This window comes from Canis lupus, chromosome 11 (genome assembly GCF_011100685.1).
Source record: "Canis lupus familiaris isolate Mischka breed German Shepherd chromosome 11, alternate assembly UU_Cfam_GSD_1.0, whole genome shotgun sequence".
NCBI lineage: Eukaryota > Metazoa > Chordata > Mammalia > Carnivora > Canidae > Canis > Canis lupus.
This window is the reverse complement of record NC_049232.1, coordinates 68,167,269-68,189,139: the sequence shown is the minus strand read 5'-3', so window position 1 is coordinate 68,189,139 and position 21,871 is coordinate 68,167,269. Positions and strand designations below refer to the sequence as shown.

The window sequence follows — 21,871 nt, the reverse complement described above, 5'->3', positions numbered from 1 at the left end:
GATCATTGGGTGACAACCCTAAAAGAAACCATTTCCAGGGAATGAGAGGAAAAGACAGACACATAGTAGGTGTTCCCACAGACCAAACTCATCTTCCCCCCTCCTTTATTTTTTATTTTTTATTTTTTTGGTAATTTTTATTCTGAATGTGAGGCTCGAATTCACAACCTTGAGATCAAGACTCACACGCTCTATAGAATGAGCTAGCCAGGTGCCCCAAAATACATCCTCCTGTAACTGGAAACCTTTTAGAGCTTCAGAGTGAGGATAAAAGTGACCCAGAAAGCAGATCTACAGAAACAACTCTCCCCTCCTCGCAGAAACAGAATGAGGCTTTTCCTTAATTAGCAGTTTTGTTTAATTACTAAAATTATTCTGTCCCTAATGAAAGAGAAATAATCTACGTTTAAAAAGGGTGAGGCTTTTTCTCCCTCACTTATTTTAGAGGGAAGGAGAAGTGAATGAAGAAAGCCGAATCCCTGCAGTCAGGCCCTGGTAAAGGCTCCAGGGAGCAGAAGTCCTCTCTCTTTTCTGCTCTTATGTCCAAGGTTGGGGTCCTCAGGATTCTAAGCATCCTAATCTGGAGTCAGGCTGCCCTGTGAAGTCTTGAAAGACTCTGCGCTCTGTGACCCAGAGAGTTGGTCCTCCTCATCCTCATCATCAGTGGCCTGAAGAATCCTCAGCAGTTTGAGCTCAGGGCTCCACCTTCTTCTAGATGTGCTGTCTGAAAGGTCCTCTGGGCTCCTCCCTTGGGATGCCAGCACAACCGCCTTCTGAGCACTGATGTCCTTTTTAGAGGGTTCTGTCTTGGATAACTCAGGATCTAAAAGAAGACCCAGCCATTAACTGTACCTGTAACCTTCTGCCAACTGTGACAAATGAAAGACAGAAAAGGAAGGGCTAGGTGTCTTTAGGACCATTCTGAGGGATGAGGACTATGGCCTCCAGGGAGGTAAACCATCCCTGTCAACACAGGTTCAGTCCCCCCTGGCCTAAGTGACTTACTAAGGTTCCTCCACCCTAGTAACTTACCATCCTTATCAGGAAAGGAATCCGGATAATTCTCAGAGTATTCCACCTGTGATCTCCTTTTGGAATCCTGTAATTCATTAAAGTGTAAGGAAATTTGAATCAAAAAAAGGTTTTTCTAAAATATGCTTTTCTTGGAAAAAAATTAACATCGAGGACAGGACAAATTGCCACCTCCTGAGACTAAAGAGAGAAGCTTGTCTCACAAATTCTTTGCCCTCCAGGCTGACTGGATGAAGCCAGAACCCACTTTGTCCCATTGCCAGCTGTCTACTGGGGAAAGCCTAGCCTACAAGTGACTCCTCCAGGGGTGGTGGCCAACCTGGAAGGCGCATGCTGTTCCTCCCACCAAGAGATGGAGTCCATTTTCTCTCGAATCTGGGTTGGACTTGTGATTTTTTTTTTTTTTTGGACCAATAAAATACAACAGAAGTGACACTGTTCCAGGTCCAGCCCCATCTCTCGAGAAAGTGCTTTTGAGATTACCATACTGTCAAGAAGCCCAAACAAACCACAATAAAGAGACCTCACAGTGGGATCCCTGGGTGGTGCAGCGGTTTAGCACTTGCCTTTGGCCCAGGGCGCAATCCTGGAGACCCAGGATCGAATCCCACGTCGGGTTCCCAGTGCATGGAGCCTGCTTCTCCCTCTGCCTATGTCTCTGCCTCTCTCTCTCATTCTCTCTCTCTCTGTGTGACTATCATAAATAGATAAAAATTTAAAAAAAAAAAGAGAGAGAGAGAGAGACCTCACAGAAGAGAACTAAGGCAATCTGGCTAACAGCCCCACCCCAGCTGCCAGCTGAAGGTGCCTGCAGGAGTGACATCAAACAACGCCAGAAAAACTGTCCAATCAGCCCTCAGAATCCTGAGAAACAACCAACCACTGTGGTTTCAGCTTTGAGGTGGTGGGTTATACAGTAATAGATAACTGAAACAGGGCCCAGGCACAATGGTTCCAGTACTTCTACCTGTCTCGAGGTGGGTCCTTCTGACTTCATCCCGCTGTGGCTGCTTTTTGTCACTTTTCCGACCCAGTAGAGTTCTGTGACCTAGTGACCACAAAGTCAATTCAATTATCTTCTTATCCGTATTTCATATCCTGTTGTTGGGTTTCTAGTTGACCCCCTAGCCTACAAGTGACTCCTCATCTAGGACAAGACAGGTTAGAGGAGGTGAGAAGGAGTTTGGCCTCTGAGTTCTATTTGTGACTCGGTTCACCTCGGACTGTGACCACATCTACTACAGAATTAAGGATTAAGGTCAAGTGTACAAAAACAACTTAGGGTTCCTCCAAGAAACCAAAGGGGCAGGTATCTGCACATCATCGCCGCAAAAGAAGCCTGACCCTATGTTTTCAGTTTATGAAGATTCCTCTGACCTTCTGGCACCAACCCTAGTCCCCATACTGGCTTCTGAAAATGGAACCCCTCTCTTCAAAAAGCTCTAGTTCTCGGATTCTTCTGCATCGGCTGTCTCCCCAACTAGTCCCTAAAAGCATTCATCCTCTCCTTTCTCAATTCCTTTCTCTAAACGAACATCTCCCAAGCTGCCACCAGAGGAGTTATGCAAAAAAGCCAAAGCCCACCGAGGAACTCCCTTGTTGAACACTTCCGTTGGCTCCCTACCAGCACTGGTTTTTACCTCAACTGCACACTCAAAGTACTGGAAGTTCTAGAAAACACTGAGGCCTGGGTCCCAACAATAGAACTTCTGATTTAATAGGCCTGGAGTACATCCTGGGTATCTGGGTTTTAAAAGCTCCTCAGTTAGGGCACCTGAGTGGCTCAGTCGGTTAAGCATCTGACTCTTGATTTGGGCTCAGGTCATAATCTCAGGGTCATGAGATCGAGCCCCATGTCAGGCTCTGCACTGGGGCATTGAACATGCTTAGGATTCTCTCTCCCTCTTCCTCTTGCCCCCACTCATGTGCGCACTCTCTCTCTCTCTCTCTCTCTCTCTCTGAAAAAAAAAAGAAAAGAAAAAAGAAAGAAGGAAAGCTCCTTAGTTGATTTCAATATGCAGTCACAGTAGAACACCATGACCATAGTCAAACGTCTTAGCAGCTATACAAGCTCCTGCCTACCTCTTCAGCCTGACCTTTTTACCATGGCCTCTTACATAATCCACGGCCACGAGGGACCACTGTGTTCCCTGCACAGCCCAGGTACATCTGCACAGTCTATTCCTACTTCTGGGATTCTCCTCTGTATCAGGAAGACTCTCACACATCCAAGATCCAATGCAAAAATCAACTCTTCCATACAGTTTTTCTCAACCAGGCCACTGCTCCAAGAACATAATTCAAAAAGGCACCCCAGTCACCCAAGCAAGTCTGCTCCTATTGGAGACATCAGGAAGAGGAAATGAAAGGCACCTGAATGAATTCAGGGATGTGCTGACCACCCGGGATAGGGTGCTAACCTTGGACCCGTCAGCCCCATCGTGGGCCACAGCTCTGGTTTTGTCTACCTCCCACATGAAGGTCAGGAAGCTTCTTGAATCTGAAGGTCAGGGGCCACTGTTGGCATCTGAGGGCCCAGTAGGATGGGAAACAAACTGAGAGAGGAACACCCTTCTGAGGGAACATCTTACTTGAGCCCTCCCACTGCCCCAGGGAGGTAGGGGAGAGCCAATTCTGACAAGGAAGTAGTCAGCAAGGTCCAATCTGAGCAAGGCTAAAGCAGCTCCTAAGGTTTAAGGGGATTCTCACTCCCTTTTTTTTTTCTGCACTCCAACTGAGCAACATCAGAGGGACCAGGGTAAGTATATCCTTCAGCTCAGACATGTGATAAGGATTCCAAAAAGGAGAGCTACCTATTCAGGTCTTCAGCAGAGGAAAAGGATCACCTGTCAAGAATTGGCCACCTGCCTCCTGGAAGGATCTAATGTGCTGATCTCAACCTGAGCCTCCAGGGACTGATTTGTGGCTGGGAAGAGGGTGCTGAGGCTGGATTCTGCTTCCTTAGAACCCTCTTGGGGCTAGTCAGGAGCCCTGGCTCTGTTCTGACTCATTGCTTGCTCTTCCTTCTCAAACCACTCTGCTTTTCCTAAAGACCTGAGAAAAAATGACTCTGACTCATGCTCATGGTCCTCTCTTGAATGCTCACACAAAGCAGACATCTGGCCCAGCTTGCTTCCTTAGTAAATATTTGATAGAAGGATGATGCACGGTAGCCCAGCCAAGCCAGAACGTTCCGAGAATTCTGAATACCTAACAAAGGCAGGTCCCAAAATAACAGACATGTTCAGCTTTTCCTGCCCTCAGCTACGTCCTGAGATTCCATCCCTCCCAAGCCCATATTCTCCTTACCATAGCGTGGGCCATAAGCCACGGCACCTGAACATTTGTGCAAAATGTCCTGGCTCCCGGGATCACTCTTGGGTTTCTTTTTGGCCTCCTGAAACCCATATGAGGAGGAACTGAATTAGGCCCTTCGGAAGTGAAGAAAACATTTCACAAAGAGTCTGAAAGAAGGAAATACCTGCAAGCTGACAGGAACTCTCTGTATCTAGAACCAGACAGAGAACAGGAGACTCACACCTCGTGCACCGCTTTCCAGTTCAGGCTGCTCCCCTCAGCCCAGTCCCAGCCAGTCCTAGGGCTTCCCTCACAGCCACTCTACCTGTCTCCTAGGTGGTGTTTTCAACTTCTGCTGCAGCTGCTTCTGCTGCCACTGCTGCTTCTTGTGACCTAGTGACCAGAGCCCCAGCTCAATCCTCTTCTCCCAGACAGCTCCCAGCTTTCCCGGGGGGCTGCTTGCTGGGCCCTGCTCCACAATGGGGACATCCTCTATCAGAACCGAGCCATTTGTAATGGGGAGGGTTGGGGGCTGCTTCCTGAATCCGCAGTTTCCTCAGTTCTACACATGATCCTATGTGACTATGGCCACAAACATATCAAATTGGGAGCAAGACCAAGTATGAGAACTGTGGGCTGAGGGGGGACAGGGCCGGAGGATCTGGTGGTACCAAGAAAACCTACCTTCTGTGTTTAGGTTATAATAGAATTTATTCAAATGTTTAGGATATCTCAATGCTGGTCTCTGGAGAGAAAAAAGAAGAAAAGCTCTACTGAAGGTGCTTCCTTTTCCCAAAACATACCCCTCACATGCAGGTACCCAGCCGACAAGCACTGTTTGAGAACCCAGTGCAACCAGCCTCGTACCTGGGCTCTGGCGAGAGGAAACGGGGCAGGGAACAAACTGCGGAAGAAACGGAACATTCCTCAAACCCCTCCCCATGCACTGGCTTTCACCTACATATAGCCCAGTCCTTCTGTGGGGCTTAGGTCCAGCGTGGAAAGGTGGAGAGAAATAAGAAGAAAGAGAAAGTCAACTCTTCCAGCCTTGGGATGCCTGGGTGGCTCAGCGGTTGAGCGTCTGCCTTCAGCTCAGGTCACGATCCCAGAAACTCGGGAACAAGTCCCACATCAAGCTCCCTGCATGGAGTCTGCTTCTCCTTCTGCCTCTATCTCTGTGTCTCTCATGAATGAATGAAAAAATAAATAAAATAAAATAAAATAAAATAAAATAAAATAAAATAAAATAAAATAACAAAAAACCTCTTCTAGCCTTGAAGACAAATGAGTTTGGATTTGGACCTAGACATTTCTTCAAGGCTCCCTAGCTCTCACCTGCAGGGTGAGACGGTGTACAGATAAAAACATCTTAGCAGAAATGGCACTGTCGGGTCGGCTCTTTTCCAGGGGTGGTTTCTTCTTCATCATGGCCAATTGTGTCTTCATCTCCAGAGAAGGCATGGTTTTCCCTTCATTGGGCAAGAGGCTGAAGGGGACAGAGACAGGCAGTCAGCAACAGTTCCTCTTGGTAAGCATGGCTGAGGAAAAAAGGGATGAAAAGGGCTCCAAATTTGAATAAATTTCTACTCTGGGCCTGAAAAAGCCTATGCCAACAGGCACTCATCAGGTAACACCTTCCAACTCATCAGGACAGGCCTTCTTATCCCCATTTTGCAAATGAGGGAACGAAGCATAAATATGCTCGATAAAGTATCAAAACCAGGATGTTTCAATATGAAATCCAAAGGCTGTCTCACTCCAAGCCACATTCCTCTCTGCCTCTCACTTATCCATAACTCATCCATGAAGAAGAGAGTGGAGGCACCTGGCCACCTCAGTCGGTGAAGCGTGCAACGCTTGATCTCAGAGTCGTGAGTTCGAGCCCCACGTTGAATGTACACCTTACTTTAAAAATAGGAAGAAAAAGAGAGTAATAGTGCCTCTTGGAGGTTCAGATAAGAGAACAGGCAGAGACTGACAAGTGCTAAGTACTTGATAATTGGCGGTGATTACTGTACATTCGTAAATCTCAGAACTCACTGAACAAGCAGGCAGGACAATTTTCTCCCTTCCCTCCTCAGAAAGAGCATGTTTCTTCATGCCTTTGCTGCTTCAGAGAGGAGCATGTACTCTGGCTCTCCCCCAGGCTTCAGAGATACTCACTCCTTCAGTAGATCCTGAGGGACCATGTCAAACTGGTTCCAGAAAGGTATGGACTCTGTACTTAGTTGCTCAAAAAAGTTTACTGGCGACGGAGGGGGCACAATCATCTCCGGAGGTCCCAGCTGTGTTTCTGTTTTCTGCTTTTCATTGAGAAAACTGTCTTTCTAGAAAAGCAAAAATGGAAATGAAGTACTCTCTTGAGTGCCACTCCTTCCGGTCAACATCCGGGCCTCCCAAACAAAACCCTGGCACACCAAGCTCCCTGTTTCCAGACCCGCTCCAGCAGCTCCCCATCCTCTGCACCATGAAGGCCACCGTATTTTTCCCTCTCTGGCTCCCCACCCGATTGTTGAATTCAGGTCACAAGGATTAATTGTTTCTGGTTTTCTCCCAAAAGCGTTATTAATTCATTCACTGAGCAAACTGAATAGATATTTATTGACCAACTATGTGCCAGGTACAGGACTGGCACTGGGGATTCAGCAATGAACAAAGTGGACCGAGACACTACGGTAGCAGATGTAGCAACCTTCTGGTTCTATGACTTACCCAAGGCTATATTTACCCATAATTGGTGGCATGAGATGAGAACCCCCAGGACATTGTAACCTCTAGTCCACTGAAGCTCTCCCTCTATCACACTGGGAATTTGTCTTTAGTTAGTCAAAAACTACCCCCGAATATCCAACACTTCCTCCTAACTTTTCTTCAAGATGCCTTTCACCTTCCTACAGGGAGGAGGTAGGGAAAAGAGTCTCTGAACAGAAAATGCTTTGATAATTATTCCTTAAAAGGGGTTTTCTTTGGCAACTTTTATTTAATAAGAATGGGGGAAAGGGGAAGGCACCAGAAAGGAAAAACAAAACAAAACTCTACAGTCTAGTCTCATAAAGGTTTGGCCAATATATCCAACTTACCACTGTAGATTTCATTCTTCCCTTCCTCCAGTCCTGGCTGGGAACAACATGCTTCTTCTCAGCTGGACTTGAAAGAATAACCACAGCTTATTCCCAGACCTCTCAAACAGAAGCACCAAGGATATTTGAAGATTTCTATCCTCTATTCAGTACCCAAAGATGGCTGGTTGGAAGCCTAGAGGAACCAACTGCCCAGAAGCTTTGGAAAAAGAAGACCTAATCTCACGTCTACATTAGGTGCCCTACTATTCTCTCATACAATCCAGTTATTTGCCTTCAAAGCATTAATCCAAATTAGTAATTATATACTTAAGTCTGGTGACATTTGTAAGGCCTGAGGACCCCCAACCCCACCCCCTACCACCATCACAAGACTCTAGGAGGATAGGGAGCAAGTCTATTTGTTTCTTCACTAGATTCTTTACTGCTTGGCACAGAGGAGGTGCTCAAGTATTTTTTGCTCTGTCATCTTCCACCTCCTTGCCTGGAACATGGATATGATGGCTGGAGCTCTAGCAGTCAACTTAGATCTTAAAAGACCCCATGAGATACCCCATGAGAAAATGAAAGTCATGGACGAAGGATGATGACCAGAGAGCCAGTTTCTGATGACCTCATGGAGCTAATGCACTAGACCTGGCCAACCCACCTCTGGGCTTTTTTTTACATGAAAGGAAATATACCATTAGGGGTATTTTTTGTTTGTTTGTTTACATCATATACATACACACACACAAATGCATATATGCAGAAGCACTGATAGGATCATTAAAAAATAAAATAAGAAATTCTTAAAACATGTCATATCTAGTCACTTAACAGAACCTGAAAGCCTCAGCATTTACGAGAGAAAAGCCAAACACTTTCTTCTAAAGATTATCAGTATTAGCAAGCCTTTGGGCCTTGGCCAAATCCTTCTGCTTTGTACACAAGTTCTACATGCTATTTCATTTTTTTTAAGATTTTATTTATTTATTCATGAAAGGCAGAGAAAGAGAAAGAGAGAGGCAGAGGGAGAAGCAGGATCCATGCAGGGAGCTCAACGTGAGACTTGATCCCGGGACTCCAGGATCATGCCCTGGGCTGAAGGCGGCACTAAACCACTGAGCCACCTAGGGATCCCAACATGCTATTTATTTTGTGCCACTGTGCCAGTTGTAGCTGAGACCAAAGAGTCACATGCTTCACTGAAAATGTTTTCACTAGCTGGAGATGGCTAATAAGAAAAACTGAGAAGGGCTGCCTGCATGGCTCAGTCAGTTAAGCATCTGCCTTCAGCTCAAGTTATGATCCCAGGTTCCAGGGATCAGCCCCATGTCAGGCTCCCTGCTCAGTGGGGAGTCTGCCAATCTCTCTCTCTCTCTCTCTCTCTCTGCCCCTCCCCCTTTGCTATCTCTCACTTTCTCAAATAAATAAATAAAATCTTTAAAAAAAAAAAAAAAGAAAAGAAAAAAATAAATAAAATAAGAAAAGAAAAACTGATAGGAAGTATCTGTTTCTTAGACCTCACAATACACAGGCCCAGTCTTGCATGCTATTTACTGCCACGTAGGACTTGATGTAGAGAAGCCTCACCACAGGAAGTGGAAAGTGCATTAAATAGAACCACAGTGGAGCAAGAGGCAAGTACAAGAGACCATAACCTTCTCTAGTTGGCCTCCTGTCACTGGCAATGAGGTGGCTAAAAAGGAGATGACAGATAGGAGGCCTGCAAAGGGCAGAATAGAAGGCTGGAAGGCTCCCAAGTTCTGGACACAATACTCACCTCATCTGCTTCTCTGGTTGTTCTGGGATCCAGATTACAACCATATTTCTAACATCTTGAGGGCTGGGAAGTTGTGTCTCATTCAAATTCAGCACTGAAAGCTAAGAGAAAGATATAAAGCCTATGGATGGCTAGAAGGTGCCAGCTCCTGCTAGTATTCAGGACAGGCCTAAAAACTGAATTATCATGCTAATGAAAAGGGTCAGGTAGTGCATAAGACAATAAAAAGATATTTCTCTTCCCCATACTGTCTTCGTAACAATTCCTCGAGAAACCTGACAGCAGTACAGGTGTCTACAAGAGTGAACACTTTCAGTGAAGTCTTACCCCCCACCTCCCTGTGACATTAGGGTGGCACTGAGCAACTCCCCACCCCATACATCTAAGGGAGTAACTACTTGGGGGCTTACCTGAGGGAACACTACTCGTTCCACCTACTCCACTCCAAACACTTAGATCCCTTTCAGATAACACAATACAATTTGAGAACAGGGAGGAAATTGGTAGAGACAGAAGCAAGTTTTCTGCTTTTATAGCCGGTCTATGATTAGAGACATCTACATAAAAGGTAAGGTCACAACACTTTTCACGTTCAGCCATTTAGGATATTAGAACAGTGGTGCTAAGGAAACCTTATAAACCATCTTGTCCATACCCCTGGTAGGATACAGGAAGGAGGGGAAAAAAACCTATTAAAAATAGGGTTGTGGAGTACCTCAGTAGCTCAGTTAAACAGCCAACTCTTGATTTCGGCTCAGGTCGTGATCCCTGGGTCACGGGATCAAGCCCCAAATCAGGCTCCATGCTGAACATGGAGCCTGCTTAAGATTCTCCCTCTCCCCTCCCCCTGTCCCTCCCCTCACTTGCACTTCTGCTCTCTCTCCCTCTCAAAAAAAAAACGTAAAATAGGACAGAAAATAGCAGAGTAGATCACTCATAATTAGGGTAAGTATTGTTTTATGCTCTTTTGTTGCAAAATGTATTTCTTACTGTAGGTCATAGTTTAAAAAGTTTGACAGTCGTCAAAGTAGATGATCTGAAGGCCCATTTTAGGTGTGACATTCCAGCATTCTAATTTCCCCATATTATGAGATGATAGGGTTTACTTAGTAGCTGAACATGCTCTATGTAGGATACAGACAGGAAAGTCTTACTCATGCCAAACAGCCAAAAATCAATCCCACTGGTGTCTGGGATTTCTGGAAACTATATAGTACGTATAGGCATCTCTGCAGACCAGCACTTAAGGGCCCAATATTAGTTATCATTGCCATTATTTGGATTATAGTCACCCTCAATGTTAAACAGAGACAGATATTGTATTCCCACTAGTAAAGAGAAAATGCTGAGGAAGTACCTTTGTTAATCTGTGATTTACTTTAGGAGATCTATCAGTATTGCCGATTACATCTTTGTTAGGTAAATCCTTCTGAGGCCTAAAAAAATGAGTTTCCAAATATGATATAGGAACACAAAAGACTTACTGGGATGACAGTGCTATGAGGAAAAGCCTTCTGCTTATCCGCAGAAAACCTGAGAGTTAATACTTAAATGAATGTAGGGTCTCCTCATTTACTTAAGTTGTATGTGTTTGTTCTAGAACACCTCCAAAACAGACATTGTGATGTAGGCCATTGCTTTTTTTGTTGCTGTTATTTATTCATTTAAGGGACAGGGCCCAAGCAGGTGCAATGGCAGAGGGAGAGGGAGAAGTAGGCTCCCCACTTAGCGTAGAGCCCCATGCGGGGCTCAATCTCAGGATGCAGGGCTCAACCCAGGACCCGAGATCATGACCTGAACGGAAGGCAGACGCTTAACGGACAGAACCACCCAGGCACCCCTGAATACCACGCATCTTTAAAAAGGTTAAATTTAGTTCAATATTAGCAAGAGCAAAAGAGCAAGGTGGAAGCAATTACACTCAAGACAATGCTCCTCTAAAACAGGGTACTTCTGCTAAATCTTATCTTCCTTTAGAAGCAAGTTGTTAGCTTTTTAACACTTTATCTTATCAACACAGGAGGGTCTGATTGTCAGTTAAGTTTCTCTTTGAATATAAGAGCACTTTGGGAACAAAGAAACGACACTTGTTTTCTTTAGTAGTATAGGGGCATTGCAACAAGGTACATTGACACTGTGAGAAAAAAAGGAAAACAAAACACAAAAGAAGTATGCCAAGAGGATGCTCCCATTACAAATTGCTGTATAACAAACTACCAAAATCGTAGTGACTTAAAACCACAACCATTTAATTACATTTCACAATTGTGTGGGTCAGGAATTTGGTTCGGGCTCAGGTAGATGATTCTTCCCATGTGATCAGTAGTAGTTACTTGGTGGTGTTCAGCTGAAGGGAAAGGCTGGTCTAGTGAGTCCAAGATGGCTTTACTCTCAAATCTGGTTCTTTAGAGGAAAGGACTGGAAGGCTGGATCCAGGAGCATCAACTGGAGCATCTAACCATACACCCTCCAGTAGGGCAGGCTAAGGGTATTTGAACTTCCCCATGGCAGCTCAGGGCTACCAGAGTATTTTAAGAAACAGAAGAAACTGCCTGTTCCTTAAGGCCTGGGACTAGAAACTGGCCCAGCATCTCTTCTATCCTATCTATTGCTCAAAGCAGTCATGAAGCCTGCCAGATTCAAGTGGAGGAGACAGACCCCATTTCTCAAGGAGAGGAGTGTCAAGGAATTTGCACCGAGACATCTTAAATCTACCACAGAAAATGTTGCAGAAATGCATGTAAATATTTCTTTGCTAGCACATCAAGGGTAGCTGAACATGTGATCATTAATTCCTTTACTCCTACTCCCCAAGGTGAAAAAGTCTTCAAAGGACAGTGAAACTAACAGAATCAGGATGTGTATGATTCACTGTCTTAGGCCACTGCTTTCTACTCCAGCTCCCTTAGCTTCATCTCTGACCACTCTCCCATTCCTGCTCTGTTTCACATTCAGTGAGCTCTTCTCCTGATACCTGAAGAACTTCCTCTTGCCTCCAGGCCTTTGCATATGTTATTTCCATAGTCTAGAACTCTCTTCGTGGCCACCTCCCACCTGCAACCCCCACTTCACCAGACTGCTGGAATTTCAGGTACAGACACAAGTGCCATCTGCACAAACTATAGTGCCCTGGGTGAGGAACCCTTCCCATGTGCTTCCATGCACCTGGGAGTGCCCCTCTTTGCCTCCCCAGCTAGGCTGCAAGCCCTTTAGGGGTAAAGACTGTATCTTATTTGCCACTGAATCCCCAGAACCCAGCCAATGGTCCCCACCAAAATACATTTGTGAATTCAATGAGTGACTACACGAGTGATGTCATGATCTTTGCCTTCGTAGGCCCTGACTGGGAGAAGCCACCTTCTTCCCAAGGTTCAAGTCCTAGAGAACCAGAAAGTAGTCCTACCCTTTCTCATACTGTCTTTAGTCTAATGGAAACCACTAAGGGCTGCTTACATTAAACAGGAGAAAGGAACAAGGGGCCACTAGGTGTGCTTTGGTTCCAAACCACAGGGGTTCCAAATGTTGTAAGTCTCAGTTTTCTGCAGATCCCTGTCCCTTAGCTTCCCGTATCAATGAGCACTAACTAGGCACCTAGGCTTTGTAGATTCAAAAGGAGATCACTGCTTTTGCCTTCAAGAGCTTACAAATAGTTTCACGCCTAAAAATAAAAGATAAGAAAGACCGTGTGTGTAGACACAGTGTTCTGATAACCTGCAGAGGCTGATGAGATACCCCCTGCAGTGGACTGAGCTGTGCCCCCCAAATTCTTACTTTCAGTCCTAACCCTCAATACCTCACAATTTGAGCCCCTCAGTAGTTGGAGATAGGGTCTTTAAGAAGGTAATTAAGGTAAAATGAAGTCACACAGAGAGGTAGATAGGTCCTAATCCAATATGACTCATGCTGTTATTAAGAAGAGGAGGGATCCCTGGGTGGCGCAGCGGTTTGGTGCCTGCCTTTGGCCCAGGGCGCGATCCTGGAGGCCTGGGATCGAATCCCACGTCGGGCTCCCGGTGCATGGAGCCTGCTTCTCCCTCTGCCTATGTCTCTGCCCCTCTCTCTCTCTCTCTCTATCATAAATAAAAAAATTTAAAAAAAAATAAGAGGAAATTAGGGCAGCCCGGGTGGCTCAGCAGTTTAGCGCCACCTTCAGCCCAGGGCCTGATCCTGGAGACCCGGGATCGAGTCCCACATAGGGCTCCCTGCATGGGGCCTGCTTCTCCCTCTGCCTGTGTCTCTACCCCTTTCTCTGTGTGTCTTATGAATAAATTAAAAAAAAAAAAGGAGGAAGAGGAAATTAAGGGATTAAGAGTTCACTTATCATGACGAGCACTAAGTAACATAGAGAATGGTTGAATCACTATGTCCTACACCTGAAACTAATATAACACTGTGTAAATTATACTGGAATTAAAATTTAAAACTTAATTTAAAGTTTCACGCCTGTATGGCTCAGTCAGTTAAGCGTGGGCCTTCGGCTCAGGTCATGAACCCCAGGTCCTGGGCCCCATGTCCACTGGGCTCCCTGCTCGGTGGGGAGTCTGCTTCTCCCTCTGCCCCTCCCCTGGCCTGTGTTTTTCCTCTGGCACATGCACTCTGTCTCTCAAATAAATGGCACGGCTCTCTGGCACGGCTCTCTATCTCTCAAATAAATAAAATGAAAGAAAAGAAAAGAAAAGAGAAAAAAGAGAAAAAGAGAAAAAAAAAGAAAGAAAGGAAGAAAGGAAGGAAGGAAATTAGGACAAAGACACACAGAAGGAAAACCATGTTAAGACATAGGGAGAAAATGGTCACCTACAAGGCAAGGAGAAACAGTTCACCAGAAAACAACTATCAACACCTTAATCTTGGACTTCTAGCCGTTAGACTGTGAAAAACTAAATTTGTGTTGTTTAAGCCACACAGTCTAGGGTACTTTGTTAGGATGACCCTAGCAAAGTAACACACCCCTATTTTAACTCCTACAACACAAATAATGCTTTCCCACTACCTAATTCCATTTCTCTAACTGAACTGGTCAAGGTCTACTACATGGGTGAAGGAAGTCAAGCCAGAATTTTGAGATAGGAGGCTCATAAAAGAGGATTCCATGATAATTTACCTGCCTTGAAATTTGGAGTGAACCTTTGAACCAGGACACAATAAAGAGGGAGGTTTGGTAAAGGTAAATCCTGATAAATGATGATGAGCAAGTCTCTTGGCCCGTATGCAGGAATCTGACATGTTTACAATGGTGAGCATCGGGAGTTTGTCTGAGAAAATAGACCAGAAGAAAACATGTGGTATGTCAAAAGGGACCCAAACAGAAATAATTCAAGGATATTGTAAGGAAGAAGCAGGGCTGACTAATTCACCTTCATCATCGATAGTTGTTTTGCGGGGGGTGCCCAGGATTCGAGGGTGGCCCCTCTCAATCCGGCGGATCGTTGCCCAGCACTGTGGATGCTGACAAATAGCCAACTTGCAGGTGGTTTCATCCCACTGACTCTCGTCTGGCAAATGCATAGCTACAAATGGTTTGGGACAAAAGCCAATCTTGCAGCTTTCTAGCCCTCTAAAGAAACAACCACCACACAATTAGAGCATATAATACATTAGCCATGCAGTCCAGATCTTAATTTGGTCTCAAAGCATAAAATATTTCTATTGAACCTATACACATAAATGATGGTCACAGGATAATTAAGAATTGGGTAACAAGCTGGGGTGCCTGGGTGGCTCAGTTGGTTCAGTCGGTTACGTGCCTGTCAGTTAAGCTCAGGTCATGATCCCAGGGTCCTCAGATGGAGCTCCACATCGGGCTCCCTGCTCGCAGGGTGACCACTTCTCCCTCTCCTCCCTGCTCGTGCTCTCTCTCACTACCTCTCTCTCAAATAAATAAAATCTTTAAAGAAAAAAAATTGGGTAACAAGCTACTCAGCCATTAAAAAGAATGAACTCTTGCCATTTGCAACAACATGAATGGAGCTAGAGGGTATAATGCTAAGTGAAATAAGTCAGACAGAGAGAAGACAAATATCATATGATCTCACTCATGTGGAATTTAAGATATAAAATGAGAGAGAGAGAAAAGACACAAGCCAGAAAACAGACTCTTAACTATACAGAACAAACTGGTCACCACAGGGGAGGTGAGGGGGTGGTAAGCGTGAAATAGGTGATAGGGACTAAGAGTATATTTATTGGGATGATTGCTGAGAAATATATAGAATTGTTGCATCACTATATTATAACACAATATTTGACTACATTATAATCAAAATTTTTAAAAGACTGGGTAACAAGGAAGTATGAAAACATCTCAGCATGAAGTAGAGTGGCAAGAGTTTTTGGAGCAGATTGACCTCATAAAGTCTCCCACTTGGCCAGTTAGCTGAGTAACCTGGGACTTAAGCAATCTGAGCTACAAGTTCCTCATCTGCAAAATGAGGATAAGCCTGTTTCACGGGGTCATTACAAAAATTAGTTAATGGATATTACAGGGTCTGGCACATAATTCAAAATAAGTATTGGCATCCTTCCCTTTTCCCCTTCATTAGCCATTGGGGAGAAGACACCACCCATCTCCAAAAAGTCCTATCAAATCAGAATATAATCACAGAAATGCTTGAGATGGCTTTAGATGGGCTCATAACCTTTGGAAAACATGCTTCATTTTTCAATATGCTCCTTTTTCTTTTTTTTTTTTAAAGATTTATTTATTTATTTATTCAGAGAGACCGAAAGAGAAGCAGACACAGGCAGTGAGAGAAGCAGGCTCCATGCAGTGAGCCCGACGTGGGACTCGATCCCGGTTCTCCAGGATCACACCCTGGGCTGCAGGCGGCGCTAAACCGCTGTACCACCGGGGCTGCCCAATATGCTCCTTTTTCATACAGGCAGCTAAAATACCCAGCAGAGGGCAGCCCTGGTGGCTCAGCGGTTTAGTGCCACCTACAGCCCAGGACCTGATCCTGGAGACCTGGGATCGAATCCCACGTCGGGCTCCCTGCATGGAGCCTGCTTCTCCCTCTGCCTGTGTCTCTGCCTCTCTCTCTCTCCTCTCTGTCTATTCTCATGAATAAATAAATAAAATCTTAAAAAAAAAATACCCAGCAGAAACCAATGGGTTTGCTCAAGCACCAAATCAGCAGACTCACAGTCACATCAGAGGCCTCTGGCTTTCCATTTACTGGCTGTATGGTCGTAGGCAAGTGACTTCAACTCTCTCAGCTTGTTTCCTCATATAAAGAGGGGAAGAAAAATCCCTAAAGCATTAAGAGAAATAATATATTTTTACGTATGATATATAATATAGGATCAACAAACAGTATCATCTTTCTCTCTCTAGAAATATTTTAGGCGATCACTACCACCTGATCCCTAATAACTTTTTTGTTCCTAATAACTTTTTACGGACAGTATCCATTTCTTCTTCCTTTTATCCAACACATTTACTGACTACCATATATGTGATGGGACCTGTAACAGGCATAGAGAACAGTAATGAACAAAATAAGTCCTTGTTCTCAAGAGCTTATAAATTAGACCAAAGAGAGCGCAGCATTGGCATGGCATCACAGCTGCCCTATGACTTGTTTTGCTTGGCCTGCACTTTGAATCTTTTTTTTTTTTTTAAGTGGAGATAGTCCACGGTGTTCAGATTTCTGGTTCCTCTTAAAGATCAAAATATATGACATCACGGCTCACAGTTCCAACTATACAGCAATTGGAGCTGAGAGCCTCCTGGTATCTTTAAACCAGACCTGTTACATCCAAATGGAGTTTCCCCCACCAAACCCTATAATCTCTAACTAATCCAGTTCCAGTTGCTCTTTATCATCACGTTTGCTGGTGTTTTTCTCCTAATAGGGAAGTATTTCTCTGTACTTATGTCTCTGTCAAAAGCTGGAAAACTGGGATGCCCACCCAGTTGGCTCAGGAGGTAGAGCATGTGACTCTTGATCATGACTCTGTGGTCATGAGCTCCAGCCTGACGTTCCCGGTAGAAATTACTCAAAATAGGGATGCCTGAGGGGGCTCAGTGGTTGAGCATCAGCCTTTGGCTCAGATGGTGATCCCCCGGGGCCTGGGATGGAGTCCCACAGCACCAGCCTCTTACAGGGAGCCTGTTTCTCCCTTTATGTCTCTGCCTCTCTGTGTCTCTCATGAATAAACAAGTAAAATCTTAAAAAAAAAAAAAAAGAAAAGAAAAGAAAGAAGAAAAGGAAAGAAGAAAGAAAGAAAGAAAGAAAGAAAGAAAGAAAGAAAGAAAGAAAGAAAGAAAGGAAGAAAGAAAGAAAGAAATTACTCAAAAATAAGTAAATTAAAGACAGCCCAGGTGGCTCAGCGGTTTAGCCTGCCTTGGGCCCAGGGCGTGATTCTGGAGACCCTGGATCGAGTCCTGCATCGTGCTCCCTGCAGGGAGCCTGCTTCTCCCTCGGCATGTGTCTCTGCCTGTCTCTCTCTCTCTCTGTTTCTCATGAATAAATTTAAAAATATATTTTTAAAAAAAAAAGGTAAATTAAGGGTGACATAAGACAGCACATTTTACGGGGGAAAAAAAAAGCATTCGAGCTCAGGGAGAATGAGAATAATTTCTATGCAATGATGCAACCTAAAAGCCAGTGCAACACCATGCTAATGATGCTTGCGACTGGGAAAGACGTATTATGCACAAGTCAACGAAGTAAAAGACACACAGAAGGCTGAGGGTTTGGCTCTGAGTGAACGCAAGGCCGCGCTCTCCTCCTGGGCGGCCCGAACCCAGGCCCGAGGCGAGCCCCGCCCGCGTCTACGTCCCCAGCCTTAGCGCTGCGCCCGCAAAGGAGTTTGCGTGCAGCACTTCCAGGCGACGGTTCTCCGTACTGCGCTTATGGCAAAGCTGGGAGGGGTGAAGAGCTCCAAGACGGACATCAGGTCCCGCAGAACTGAAAAAAAAAAAAAAAAAAAAAAAAATTTTTTTTTTTTTTTTAAAGATACCCGCTTCGCTCCGGTACCGCAGAGCGGGACAGCGGGCCTCGGGCGGCCGGGAAGCCGAATCCGGCCGCAAAGCCCGACGCCCGCGCCGACGCCGAGACGCGGCGAGGCCCCGCCCCGCGTCGGAAGGAGCCCCGCCCACGCCTCCGTCGCCCACGCCCGCCGTTGCCAGGCAACGGCGCAGAGCACTGTGGGGAAGGGACGGAAGCTCCGGTGAGCCATACTTGAGCTGAAGGAGGAGTCTCTAGACGTGGCGGCGGCCAGCAGCAGGGGCACGAGCCTGGGAAGGGGCCGCTGGGTCCCCGGGGGGAGGCCGGACGAGAACCCGGGAAGGCCAACGCCGTAGCGGCGTGCAGAGTTCGGACGCTCGGGCGACTCGAGGCGGGGGCGGGGCCGGGTGCTGAGGGAGGCAATGGCGCGCGGGGCACTGTGGGACGCAGCGTGGGCCCCGGGGGGCGGGACGGAAGCCTCCTTGGGTCAGCGCGCGGCGACGCGGGAAGTCCGGACGCCGGAGCGGCCTGGAGGAGAGGCTCGAGGCGGAGGCGGGCCGCGGCGCCGGCGGCCATGGCGGAGAGGCCCGAGGACCTAAACCTGCCCAATGCTGTCATCACCAGGATCATCAAGGAAGCGGTGGGCAGCCCCGGCTGGCGGGTGGGCGCGGGGCGGACGAGCCGGCAGCGGGGGAGCGGGTCCGGGGTCCGGGTCCCGGGTCCCGGGCCGCAGCGTTACTCACCCGCGCTCTTCTCGCAGCTCCCGGACGGTGTCAACATCTCCAAGGAGGCCCGCAGCGCCATCTCCCGCGCCGCTAGCGTCTTCGTGCTGTACGCCACTTCCTGGTGAGCCGGGCCGGGCGGAGCCGGCGAGAGCTCCTCTGGGGCTGGGGCTGGGGCGGGAGGGAGGGAGGGAGGGAGCCGCACAGACCCCCCCCCCCCCCCGTCCGGTCCCCACTCCGCACCCTGGAGTCGCGAACCCCCAACAGGTGGGCCCTCCCGCGGTGCGGCGGAGGTCGCGCCCTCGTCCAGGGCTCGCGAGGTCTGAAGCAAAATAAAACGACCCTTTTGTGCAGGGAAGGGGAGGGACGCATCCGAGCATCCCTGACCTAGGCTTTGCCCTGCCCCGTTTCACGCCCGAATCTCCCTTTTGTTTCAGTGCCAACAACTTCGCGATGAAGGGAAAACGCAAGACGTTGAACGCCAGTGACGTGCTCTCAGCCATGGAGGAGATGGAGTTCCAGCGGTTCGTCACCCCCCTGAAAGAAGCTCTGGAAGGTAACGTCCCTCTGCTCTGTGCGGCCGAGGAGATGTCCGTCCCGTGTGACCGGCTCACCTGGCCGCGCTGAGCCTTCGCAGCTGGGGTCTGCGTAGGAACAGGAACCGAGTATCTGGTTGCGACTCGGAATCCGTTCGATGGGCGCCGAATCTGATCTGATTTGTGATGCCGAGCAGATTCACTGTTCCTTCCCGGCCCCAGCTTCTCCGGTTGTGCAGCGGAGTTGGCTGCTTGCGGTGGGTTTGGTCCAGCCCTGCCTGCTAACCGCCTTCCTCCTCACAGCGTACAGGAGAGAGCAGAAAGGCAAGAAGGAAGCTTCCGAGCAGAAGAAGAAGGACAAAGACAAAAAAACCGATGCAGAGGAGCAAGACAAGGGCAGAGATGAGGACAACGATGAAGACGAAGAAAGGCTGGAAGAAGAAGAACAGAACGAAGAGGAGGAAGTAGACAACTAGTGGGACGGGAAGACGTTGGCACCTTGGCAGGTACCGCCCTGAAACGTGGTGCGGTCCTGAGAGGCTCTTTCCCTGCTGGGGAGAGTGGGCCTCGCCAGAAGAGCCTGAGAAGATCAAAATAAAAACTGACTAAAATGACCAAAACCAGCGCTTCCGTCAGAGCATCTGAATAGCAGAGTCCCATTTTGCTAAGTCAGTTCTGAAGGTAATGACTTTTTGACGAGAGGGATTCTGAGCGGCTAAATTTAATTAGTCGATTTGATCTCTTATTACTTATATATGTGGTCTGGCAGTTTTTTGGTCCCCATCCATCACCACCACCACCACCACCCCCAAAAAAAAAAAGTAATAATGATTTCCATGCTGCCTGCTGTGTTCCAGGTCACAGAGGCAGTCAAAGCTCAGGAAAAATTGGGGCTTTTGAGCATGGTTGGTCTGTTTTGATTGTATAGGATTTGGCAGTACTAGCTTGTTATAAGTGGTTGGGATGGTTTAGCTTTAGGAAACTACTAAAAGGTTATGGGGGGGAAATGAAATCTGTTGTCTTTTCACTTGGCGTTAACATTGATTGAATTTTTATTTCTCCAGACCCACTTGGCGTGGAGCTCCTCTATGTTGCCTGGTAGGCATTTGACCTGCTGGGGTGCTGTCCTCTGGGTGCATATGCTTCTAAATCATTAGTGTAAAGTGGAACTCGTCAAGCACGTGTGCCAATATCTTACCCCCCCCTCCAAAAAAAACCAGACGGTTTAGTCTCAGATGCACCTCATTGCCTGCCACTCTATGGCTTTAGGATTTATGGTCACCTCCTGGAAGGTATAAAACCCCAGGCTTTTTCTTCTCATAGTCCATTTCCCAGGCTTGTGACTTTTGTTTTTCATTCTTTAATTCATGACGAATTCCAAACTTTATTTCTTTTAGGCACAACTTTCTCCCTCTTGCGTCTCCCTTCCCTGTCTCCCTTCTGCCTCTCCTCTGTTCCCCATTCCCACTTTCTTCCTCCTTTTGTCACATCTCCCAACCCAGGATCTTTGATAACCTGCTTAATGTCCCAAAGTGCAGAAATCTGATGGTGCTCAGGAATCTAATCCCTACTGCAAAAAAATCCATCCCCTTTAACTGCTTCTAAAGTAATTCTGTCGACCTTTCTCAGAGTTGTTTTTTTGTTGTTGTTGTTTTTTTCTCTTGATATTTGGTGCTCCAAGCACTTTTTTGTTTGTCTCTAAGTTGAGCGCTTGGAGGTTGACAGATAGTCAAATGTATGTAGTTTGACACTGTTAATTTGTTTAATGAATATAGTCAAGAGTTTGTTGACAAATAAATGAAGAATGTTGAGGAAAATTATAATGCTTTGTACAAATAAAGAACATTCTTGTTAACAGTGATGACTCCTGTTTCATCTTGCTTGTTTATACTATACTTTGGGGGAGGACCCTCACTGATCATCCCTATATGGTTTTTGGAAGGTAGACTGGGCCAGGTCTTTGTAAATCTGGGATCCTGCATTGCCTTGGATGACCAGCAGATGCTGCTCTTCGACCACGACAAGAGCTTTTCTATGGCTCTGCTGGGCACCCTATGGTTACTAGTTGCTTAATGACTCCATATTTATCGAGTCCCTATTGTGTGTTTGGTACTGTCCTACATGCTTTCAAGTATGAACTCTGAAATCCTATAAAGGAGAACTTTTACCTTCATGATGTCAACCACAATGCTTTATTACCTCTAATCTACATAACTTTCAAGTCACGAGTTTATAAATAACATTCCTTAAACTTGCAAACCCAGGAGTCATTAGATCTGGTGGCTTTTTCCCTGTCCACAGCAGAAACATCCTTTCCTAATTCCCATGAGCATCACTCAGCTAAGTTCTCAAGTCCCTTCTGGACTCCTGTGGCTTCTTTGAACTGTGTCCTGCCACCTGTCTGCTGCCCCCCAACTTCCCCCAAGTACTGCTTGCCAAGTGGATCATCCTGGAACATTGCTATGTTCCAGGCCCTCACTGCTTCCATTTA

The 21,871-nt window shown here is 46.5% G+C and overlaps 2 protein-coding genes across 19 annotated transcripts; one reads left to right on the top strand and one right to left on the bottom strand.

The window, feature by feature from the left end:
• Window positions 1–340: 340 nt before the first annotated feature.
• Window positions 341–18,972, bottom strand: C11H9orf43 (chromosome 11 C9orf43 homolog). 17 transcript variants are annotated; one of them, XM_038553171.1, is made up of 17 exons: window positions 18,866–18,971; window positions 17,832–18,083; window positions 16,314–16,421; window positions 14,529–14,728; window positions 14,276–14,426; window positions 10,532–10,610; window positions 9,175–9,275; window positions 7,410–7,476; window positions 6,493–6,656; window positions 5,665–5,815; window positions 5,014–5,074; window positions 4,655–4,722; window positions 4,514–4,540; window positions 4,342–4,429; window positions 2,000–2,080; window positions 1,033–1,099; window positions 341–823 (listed from the first exon to the last, which is right to left on the bottom strand). In XM_038553171.1, exons 4-16 carry the CDS (start codon window positions 14,677–14,679, stop codon window positions 1,065–1,067), a joined length of 1,224 nt encoding a protein of 407 aa, XP_038409099.1. In that variant the 5' UTR covers window positions 14,680–14,728; window positions 16,314–16,421; window positions 17,832–18,083; window positions 18,866–18,971; the 3' UTR covers window positions 341–823; window positions 1,033–1,064. The 17 variants fall into 17 exon arrangements, with proteins under 17 accessions (XP_038409099.1, XP_038409101.1, XP_038409103.1 ...); XM_038553173.1 differs by having other exon boundaries at window positions 17,856–18,083; XM_038553175.1 differs by having other exon boundaries at window positions 18,022–18,083; window positions 18,866–18,959.
• Window positions 18,595–21,241, top strand: POLE3 (DNA polymerase epsilon 3, accessory subunit). Of its 2 annotated transcripts, XR_005367182.1 has the most exons (5): window positions 18,595–18,762; window positions 18,883–18,968; window positions 19,282–19,400; window positions 19,684–20,061; window positions 20,445–21,241. XR_005367182.1 is itself a non-coding variant. In XM_038553189.1 (4 exons), the coding sequence occupies exons 1-4, from the start codon at window positions 18,697–18,699 to the stop codon at window positions 19,854–19,856; spliced, it is 444 nt and encodes a 147-aa protein (XP_038409117.1). In that variant the 5' UTR covers window positions 18,595–18,696; the 3' UTR covers window positions 19,857–21,241. The 2 variants fall into 2 exon arrangements, 1 of the variants encoding a protein (XP_038409117.1); XM_038553189.1 differs by having other exon boundaries at window positions 19,684–21,241.
• Window positions 21,242–21,871: the final 630 nt, after the last annotated feature.

Coding starts and splice junctions, on each gene's coding strand:
- POLE3 (XM_038553189.1), top strand. CDS start 18,697: ATGGCGGAGAGGCCCGAGGACCTAAACCTGCCCAATGCTGTCATCACC. Junction 18,763..18,882: donor CCAGGATCATCAAGGAAGCG/GTGGGCAGCCCC, acceptor CTCTTCTCGCAG/CTCCCGGACGGTGTCAACAT. Junction 19,401..19,683: donor CCTGAAAGAAGCTCTGGAAG/GTAACGTCCCTC, acceptor TCCTCCTCACAG/CGTACAGGAGAGAGCAGAAA.
- C11H9orf43 (XM_038553171.1), bottom strand. CDS start 14,679: ATGCATTTGCCAGACGAGAGTCAGTGGGATGAAACCACCTGCAAGTTG. Junction 6,657..7,409: donor GAAGAATGAAATCTACAGTG/GTAAGTTGGATA, acceptor TTGCTTTTCTAG/AAAGACAGTTTTCTCAATGA. Junction 4,430..4,513: donor GAGTTCCTGTCAGCTTGCAG/GTATTTCCTTCT, acceptor TATGGGTTTCAG/GAGGCCAAAAAGAAACCCAA.